Here is a 9,672-nt window from a genome sequence, read left to right as displayed (position 1 = left end):
ACAGACATGTTGCAAAGGACCTTCATGATAGTTGTAGACACAGATCCCGTGGAGACAGTTCAGGAGTTTTAGAATCAAATCCATGGACAGTAATCATTCCAGAATAATTTGCTGGTGTCACATACATTCTGGCTGACGGACAGGAGGTGCTCCTACATGATACCAGAGCTCAATTGGTAAAATGATTTCCATGGCCTAAAAAATTCATGGCCGTCATTCCCCGACACTTTGTGTTATCTAAGAGCAAAGTGGATACTCAAAGAAGGATTTCCTCTAGGTTGGAAATGCTCAAGTCCGTCTGTCCAGAGAGGGAGCAATGGAAATGAGGGAGGTGGAGAAAGTGGTGAGACGTGTGTGTGCCTCTTGAGGAGGCAGGGGCAGGAGGAAGGCTGGGCTGAGTGGTCTGTCTGCAGAAGAGTGGCCACACCCTAAGACCCTTCGTCCAACTCCAGCTGGTAGCTGATTGGATGACGTGGTCCTAGTCAGGTGGGTGGGGCGAGCTTTACGAGGGCTGAGGAGAGGGCCACAGCCATCATTCTGAGACTGGCCTCCTGAGAGAAGCATCGCTCTGCAACGTGAGGCTCCACGTTTCAGGAGACATGGAGACGCCCTCTTCCCACTGCCGAGAGGAGACTCAGTTCCATGTCTTTCCAAACCTCAAACCTTGCGGATCAAAAACGGGTGGTGCTGAAGGCCACGGAGGACCCACTCTGCCTGAGAAGCCGTCACCGTCATCGCACACACCCTGCGACCTGCCTAACGGTTGGGCTCCCACGTCGACGGGTCTGCCCCCCGCAAAGAAACCTGTGAGTTGGAGGAGACCTTCTGTGGTTGGGGCTGGCCTGCAGAACCTGGGGAACACGTGCTATGCGAATGCGGCCCTGCAGTGTCTGACGTACACACCACCCCTCGCCAGCTACATGCTGTCCCAGGAGCACTCCCGAAGCTGTGGGAGGCAGCCATTCTGCGTGCTGTGTGCTCTGCAGGCTCACGTGACCCGGGCCCTCTGCCGTCCGGGAGACGTGATCCGGCCTCCGCCAAAACTGCTCGCTGCCTTCCACACACACAGGCAGGAGGATGCCCATGAGTTTCTGATGTTCACTCTGGATGCTATGCAGCAAGCGTGTTTGCGTGAGGACAAGCCTTCAGAGCCTCAGGCTCAGGACGCCACCCTCATCCGGCAAATCTTTGGGGGGTACTGGAGGTCTCAAATCCAGTGTCTCCACTGCCAGGGTGTCTCCAGCACTTTGGACCCTTACCTGGACATTAGCCTGGATATCAGGGCAGCTCAGAGTGTGAGCCAAGCTTTGCAACACTTGGTGAAGCCCGAACAGTTGGATGGTGAAAATGCCTATCGTTGTAGTACTTGTCTCGACAAGGTACCTGCTTCCAAGACGTTGACTTTGCACACTTGCTCCAAGGTCCTGATGCTGGTATTGAAACGATTCTGCCATTTCACGGGCAGCAAACTGGCTAAGGAAGTGCAATACCCTGAGCGCCTTGACATGCGACGCTACGCGTCTGGGCAGGACGGGGGGTCGCTGACTTATGTGCTCTATGCCGTGCTGGTGCACGCGGGCTGGAATTGTCACAGCGGACATTACTTCTGTTACATCAAAGCTGGGAACGGCCAGTGGTACAAAATGGACGATGCGAAGGTGACCGCCAGTGATGCGACGTCTGCCCTGAGCCAACACGCCTATGTCCTCTTTTACATCCAGAAGAGTGAATTGGAAAGAGAGCGTGCGAGTGAGCCAGGTGCTGGGGAATCCACATGCCTCCAGGCTGACCACGCAGGCACGGCTGCGGCCCAAGGGGGGCCTGAAACCGACCCCAACATCGAGGTGCCACAATTGGAGGATCACGTGGAAGAGACACCACTGCCAGCAACCACGTTAGACCAGTGGAGATTCCTCCAAGAAAGCCACCGTCCCAAGTCTGAATTCAACCTCAGGAAACTAGAATTTGCTCTTCCCCCCGACGCAGTCCTAATTCACCAGTCCAAATACAGAGATGAGATGGGAAAGGATCACCGTGAACCAAGCATCTACCGGCTCAACAGTTCAGCCAGGGACATCCCACCTCAGAGGGCAACGGCCATTCACCAAGTCCCTTGTCTCACCGGCAGAGCCAGAGCTACCAAGAGGAAGAACAAGAAGGGACAGAGGTCTCAGGAAGCAGTGCAGGGATCCCACTACGGGCTTTGAGATACACGCCTGCCCACGTGCACACTCACCCGCCCTCACTCACTACTCACTCACTCACTCACTCACAGTCCCTTGTAGGCCACATTTTGTGTGTTGTAGGTGGGTGTGATCGGGACATGTGGAGGGACCATGAATCTGGCTGTATTCATGGGGTATGGCGTTCCAGTTGACCTGGAGAATCCTGAGCTTTAAGGCTGGCTGGCTGTAATGATGTTATTGGAGAGGTGTGGATTATGCTGGGTATTTATTTGGAAGGTTTCTCCCCTCCATCAGCACCGAGGATCATTGGGCACTCTCAGAGCCTGAAAGGGTCAGAGGAAGTGGCCAATGAGGCATGAAGGTGGAAACAAGGCAGAGCACCGGGAGTCCCTGTGAAAATGCCTGGGACTCACGGTCCCATCATCCCATTCCCTACTCCCTGTGTATTGGTAAAGTACATGTGCCCAAACATGTGCGTGTGGGGACTCTCGGTGATATCCAAACATGCACCGGCAGGGGAAGGAGTTTGAAACAATCTCAGGGCTTCCACACGGAGGAGTGGCAAATGACCAGGAAACTGGAAGAACTCTAGCTCTACGTGGGAGCAGACAGCCTTTTCAGGAATGTCTTGTGTCGGAAGGAGAGGAGCAGAAGGAAACACGAATTCATAACTGTGCAAAGTGTTTCCTTGTATACATAATATATTTTGTAAAGTCTCCACATGTTCATGTGAACATTGGCTATTTGCCTGGAAATGGCAAGGAGCAAATAAATGCTCATGTCTCTGGACACGGGTGGGTGGAGCCTTCCTGGCCCATGTTCGTTAGATGAGGTTCCCTTAACAATCCCCCTCCCATGAGGCTGCAGAGCAAATGGGCGAAAGGAACCTTCTTCCACCGCTTCTTGCTGAGCCGCCAAGCAGCTCTACCTTGTTCCGCAGAGTTGACCACCATCCCCCCATCGGACAATCTCCTCCACAAGGGAGGAGGCTCAGGGATTTCTGCTCAGTTGCATTGCAATCTTGGTCCTCGGTTGTACACCTCAGAAAAACAGTCTCAAGTGGACACCGAGGCAACAATGTGGTATTTCAGGTCAGGGTATGGATGGATGCTCTCAGTCACACCTGTATTTCTTAGGAGCGAGACTCACTAAATACACTGTTGAATGGGAATTAGTGCATGATCCTTCAATTCCCCCTAGGGGAGGGGGGCCATATAGGAGATCTCTGGTCGTTTGCCAATGGCACTGACAGGGTAAAGCCTGTTGTTGCTGTCGTCGTCGTCGTCGTCGTCGTCGTTGTTGTCGTTGTTGTTGTTTCCAGTCTGCATTAAACATACACATCACACGCAGTGGGAACTAATGTCAGTATGTGAATTTTGTACAGCAAATCATATTGAAGTCTGGATGTTCAAATATCAGAGCCGATAGAGGAAAAATACTTTTTCTTAATCTCCTTTTAAAATTTATTGGTCTGTTGTTTTCATGTTTTAAACATGAAGTAAAATGTTTAAATAAACAGAGAGGGACACACACACAAAACAGAGACAGAGTGTGAGCATGGGAGGGGGAGAGAGTGAGAGACACAGAACCCAAAGCAGCTCCAGGCTCTGAGCTGTCAGCACAGAGCCCAACGTGGAGCTCAACCCCACGAACCATGAGATCCTGACCTGAGCTGAGGTTGGACACTCAACCGACTGAGGCACCCAGTCCCCCCTCCATTTTCCAAATTTAAATCAAATTCAGTTAACAGTGAGTGTAGTCTTGGTTTCAGGGGTGGAACTTAGGGCTTCGTCCCTTACATGAAACACCCACTGCTAACCCCCACAGGGGCCCTCCATAACGCCCGTTTTAAATGGAGCCCACCCACTCCTCCCCTCTACCAACCCTCACTTTCTTCTCTACACTGAAGGGTTCTCCTGGGGCACGTGGGTGTCTCAGCCGGTTCGGACTCTGATTCAGTCAGCTCATGATCTCAGGGTTTGAGACTTCAAGCCCCGTGTCCGGCGCTCTGATGACAGCTCAGAGCCTGGAGCCTGCTCTGGATTCTGTGTGCATGCCTCTCTCTGCCACTCCCCTGGTCATGCGCTCTCTCTCTCTCTCTCTCTCTCTCTCTCTCTCGCTAAGATAAAGAGAAAACAAAATTTTTTGAAGAGTCTCCTATGGCTTGCCTCCCGCTGTGATTTTATCTTATGTTATTTATTCTTCGCTTGCCCTATGTTCTTCTGTTTTGTTTTTTATTCCACACATGAGTGATGACATGGCACTTTCGCAGTGAAAGAGTTCAACAGGGCTAGCTGGATGTTAGAGCTCAAAAGACATGCACACGAGACGTCTATCTTTCCTGTGGATTTGATTCTAAAGTGGGCAGAATCGTGGGTAAAATGCAAACAGTGTATGTGCAACTGAGCCACCAAGGGAAAAGCCACAGAAAATAACCACGCCAGGTCATCCTGTAGAAATTTTGGGATCCAACTTTCTCTTCCTGGATTAAAACCTGTATATCACACGCACACACACACACACGCACACACGGACAATATTGGATCTGGATCTCAAGACGGCCTCCATAAGCATCCAGTCAGCTCCCCAGACGACTATGACCAGCTCTTCCTGGGTGGCCGTGTGTCACGTGTTCCACCCACACATGATGAAGTCCACACCCCTGGCTCTGCAATCCGTCGGGGAGGTCACAAGGGGGAGTCTTGCCACACTGCTCTCTGTCCAGCAGGGGGCGCCGCTGGCCAGCACGGGCACTGCCTAGACTTCCAGGAGGACCTGGCATCGGGCACTTGCTCAGGCTGGCAGGTCGGAGTCTCCGTGCCTCGCACTGCAGCCTGAGCATTTCGTGGGGCATAAAGGCGACCATGAACATTTACAGAAGGTCTGGTGGGTCTAGGATTCCCTCCTTGTGACTTAACTTTGGCCGTGCTGGACCCTGGACCCTGAGCTAAAATTGACCACCTTGAGCTGCTCGGGCCACTGGTGACGATCTATTTTCCAGACATTCCAGGAACTTTTCTTTCAAAATATAAATCCAGTTAAGTCAAGACATTCAATTTTAAACACTGTTGACAATTAGCAAAGAAGATTGCATAGGGGAAAACCAGGAGGCAGGTGGCCTCACGTGCGGCGATGTGGGAGCAATCACGGCAATAGGAACAGCGTTATTGGGTCTCGCCAAATCCAGCCAGCCTAATCTGGATTTGTCACGGAGAGCTTAATTCAGAGATGTCACCCTGCGAGTCGTAAGGGTATTCATGAGGATACAGAAAAGGCAGTGTGGGGGGAGGGGCCAAGATGGCAGAAGAGCATGGAAGTTTTTTTTGCGTCTTGCATCCATAAAATGCAGCCACATCAACACAAAAGCATCCTGCACACCTCGAAAACTGATCTGAGGATTCACGCAACAGGTTGCCCAACCTGAACCCCAGAACTCCGTGGGGACGCGGCGCAGAGAGGTGAACTGGGGAAGGGAGAAGCCACAGAGGGCAGGGAGCTGTTTTTGCCTGCAGAGAGAGGACGGAGACAGGGGCAGAATATGGGGAAAGCAATCCCCTCGCCCTCCCCTCCCCCCGCCAAAAGCAGCTGGGGAGAAAGTGGAAATGTGGAAAGAGCCACAGGCACTGAACCAAAACGGGAGGAAGGAGAAAGGAGCGGGTTTAAATTCCATGAAGACTGTACAAACGGGGGGAGGGCAGAGTGCGAAACTCCGCATGTGATACCTGGCGGTGCTCTGGTCGGAAGGGCGAATCCCCGAGAGCAGAGTGAAGACTGGGGGTGTGGAGGAGGGGTGTCTGGAACCACACGGAGAAAAGCGGTTCCCCTGCTGCGAGGACACGAGGTAGAGTCTGTGTGGCCACCCCAGCCGACCCCAGAGGTCCCAGCAGACCCCGGAGAACAGCCACATTCGCTGGTGCTGGAACAAGGTCGTTAAGGGGGAAGCCCGGTACCGGAAGGGTGTGGTGATGGTCCATAACCCTCGAAACGCTGCTGCTACACCATCGCGTGAACGTTTTCGGGCGCAGGCTGGCACCCAGCCGCAGTCTCTGGGCATCGGCAGCGGCACGGTGTTGCCAATGTTCCTGGGTGCGGCCGGCACCCGGCCACCGCTCGCTGAGACCCTGACGCAGAGGATCTGAGCAGGTCTCAGCCGCGGGCCCTCAGAAGTGAGGGGTCGGGGAACACAGCCGCCTGGGAGGTAAATCCCAGGAGGGAGGTGTCTCCTGGCAACCTGACGGCTGGGCCACGGACAGTGTCAAAGCGGCGAGTGGACAGAAGCCGGCGACAAAGGACGGGGGCAGGATTGCTGATCGCAGACAGCCGAGTTCAGATACTACAGACTGGGCACCTGAGTGACGCCAAGGGCTCCGCGCCCGCGCATGCGCATATGCACCTCCAAGCGCCCCAGCAGTCCGCGCTTGTAGGCTAGCTGCGCCATCTAGTGGAGAACAGAGCCGTGACCTCTAGGGCACAACAATGTAACTTCAATCGTATTTCAGTCTGTTCGCGGGTCCATCTCTTTTCTTTTCTCTTTCATTTCTTTTCTTTTTCATGAAGACAGAAAGAGAAAACATATGTTGTTATTTTCCATGGTTTAAAATAATTTCCTTGAGTGTTTTTCGACTATATTCGTTTAATTTTTTGTAAATGTGTCAAATTCTAGTTGAATTCCATCATTTCATTTTTATCCTATTTCATTGTGTTCTTTTTTCCAAATGTTCAAACGGTTTCCTTGTTTCATGTTCTTTCCCTTTTTCCTCTAATCTTTCAAGCCCATTTCAACAACCAGACCAAAACTCACCTAGGATCTAGCATCATTTGTGTGATTTGTGTGTGTGTGTGTTGTTTCTTATTTTTAAATTTTGAATTCTTTTGTCTCATTCATTCCTTTCCTTCCTCCAAAATGACGAAGCAAAGGAATTCACCCCAACAGAAAGAGCAGGAAGAAAGGACAGCCAGGCCCTTAACCAACCCAGATACGAGCAAGACGTTTGAACCAGAATTTAGAATCACGATAATAAGAATACCAGCTGGGGTCGAAAGTAGATGAGAATGCCTTTCTGTGGGGATAAAAGAAGTAAAAGCTAGCCAGGATGCAATAAACAATGCTAAAAGCGAGCTGCGATCTGGAACAGATGCCACAGCGGCAAGGATGATAAGGCTGAGCAGGGAACCAGCGATAGAGGGGACAAAGCAATGGAGAATAACGAAGCAGAAGGAAAGAGGGAGACTAAAGCAAACGAGCAGGGTTTCAGAATTCGGGAACTCAGCGACTCATTGAAAAGGAATCACATCACAATCATAGGGGTCCCAGAAGACGAAGAGAGAGAGAGACAAGGGGGCAGAGGGGTTATGTGAGCACATCACAGCAGAAAACTTTCCTAACCTGGGAAAGACACACAAAATCCAGGAAGCACAGAAGACTCCCATTAGATTCAACAACGTCCAACCATCAACAAGGCAGAGCCTAGTCGAGTTCACAAAATGCTCAGGCGAGGAAAGAATCATGAAAGCAGCAAGGGAAACAAAAGTCCTTCCCCTACAAGGGACGACTGACCACATTTGCAGCAGACCTATCCACAGAAACCTGGCAGCCCAGAAACGAGTGGCAGGATATATTCATCGCACTGAATCCTAAAAGGACGCGGCCAAAACTTATTTGTCCAGCAAAGCTGTCATTCCAAATAGAAGTAGAGATGGAAAGTTTCCCAAGCAAAAAGTAAAGGGGTTCCTGACCACTCAACCAGCCCTGCAAGACATTTGAAGGCAGACTCTCCCAGGGGACAAAAGACATAAAAGAAAAAAACAGACCACAGGCAGAAAACACTGGCAAGCATCGGCGAACACCACCAGAAACTCCAACTCTACAAGCAACACAATGGCAATAACTTCATACCTTTCAGTACTCACTCTAAACGTCAATGGACTCAATGCTCCAATCAAAACACATAGGGTGACAGAATGGGTGAGAAAAGAAGGTCATCCACACGCTGCTTACAAGGGACCCACTTTAGATCTAAAGACGCCTTCAGGTTGAAAGCAAGGGGATGGAAAACCATCTCTCATGCTCATGGTTGACAAAAGAAAGCAGGAGTAGCCATACTCATATCGGAATACTAGAATTTGTACGGACCCAGAAAAGACCCTGAAGAGCCAAAGCGCTGTTGAAAAAGAAAGGAAAGCTGGATGCATCACAATCGCAGACCTCAGGCTGTAATTACACAGCTGTAATCATCAAGACAGTATGGTCCTGGCACAAAAACGGACACTCAGCTCAAGAGAACAGAAACGGACCCACAAATGGATGGCCAACTATTCCTTGACAAAGCAGGAAAGAATATCCAGTGGAATAAAGACAGTCTCTTCAACAAGTGGTGCTGGGAAAACTGGACAGCGACATGCGGAAAAAGCAACCCGCACCACTTTCTTACACCGTACACATAAAGAAACTCAAAAGGGAGGAACGTCTGAAGTGTAAGACAGGAAGCCATCAAAACCCTCGAGGAGAAAGCAGGGAAAAGCCTCTGTGATCTGCGCCACAGCAACTTCTTACTCAACCCGTCTCCGGAGGCAAGGGAAACAAAAGGAAACACGGCCTATTGAGAACTCATCAGAAGAAAACTCTTCTGCACCGGGAAGGAAACAGATCAGCTACACTAACAAATCAGCTAAGTCCTCAATGGTAGAAGATATTTGCGAACGACACATCGGAGAAAGGCTCAGTATACAAACCGATAAAGAACTGATCACACTCAACAGCCAAAAACCAACGAATCCAGTGAAGAAATGGGCAAAAGTCATGAATAGACACTTCTCCAAGAAGACATCCACATGGTCAACTGACACATGAAAAAATGCTCAACCTCACTCATCATCAGGGAAATCCGTATCAAGATCACAATGAGCTACCACTTCACACGTGTCATAACGGCTAACATTAACAACTCAGGCAACAACCGAGGTTGGCGAGGGTGCGGAGCAACAGGATCTCTTTTGCACTGCTGGTGGGAAGGCAAACTGGCGCCGCCACCCTGGAAAACAGTATGGAGGTTCGTCAAAAAATTGAAAGCACAGCGACCCTATGAGCCAGCAACTGCACGACTAGGTATTTATCCAAGGGATATGGGTGTGCTGTTTCGAAGGGGCACCTGCGCCCAAACGCCCCCAAAAGCCTCTAGCAGCACTACCAACAATAGCCAAAGCGTGGAAAGAGCCCGAATGTCCATAGATGCATGGAATGGAAAAAGAAGAGATGGCACATATATATACAGTGGAACATTACGCGGCGATCGAAAGGAAAGACAGGGTGCCATTCGCAACTATGTGGCTAGAAGTAGAGGGTATTCTCCTCAGGCGAAATTAGCCAGAGAAAGACAACTAGCATATGACTTCACTCATATGAAGGCTCTACGGTGCCAAACAGATGAGCATCAGGGAAGGGAAGGAAAAATAATATAAAAACAGGGAGGGGTACAAAACCAAGCAG

At 50.6% G+C, this 9,672-nt stretch overlaps 1 protein-coding gene across 1 annotated transcript; it reads left to right on the top strand.

Moving 5' to 3' along the window:
- The first annotated feature begins 329 nt into the window (after positions 1–329).
- Positions 330–3,606, top strand: LOC106989238 (ubiquitin carboxyl-terminal hydrolase 17-like protein 6). The gene has a single exon (XM_015087714.3). The coding sequence runs from the start codon at positions 600–602 to the stop codon at positions 2,205–2,207; it is 1,608 nt and encodes a 535-aa protein (XP_014943200.3). The 5' UTR covers positions 330–599; the 3' UTR covers positions 2,208–3,606.
- The last annotated feature ends 6,066 nt before the right edge of the window (positions 3,607–9,672 follow it).

This window comes from Acinonyx jubatus, chromosome B1 (genome assembly GCF_027475565.1).
Source record: "Acinonyx jubatus isolate Ajub_Pintada_27869175 chromosome B1, VMU_Ajub_asm_v1.0, whole genome shotgun sequence".
NCBI lineage: Eukaryota > Metazoa > Chordata > Mammalia > Carnivora > Felidae > Acinonyx > Acinonyx jubatus.
This window is presented reverse-complemented; position numbering and strand designations above follow the sequence as displayed.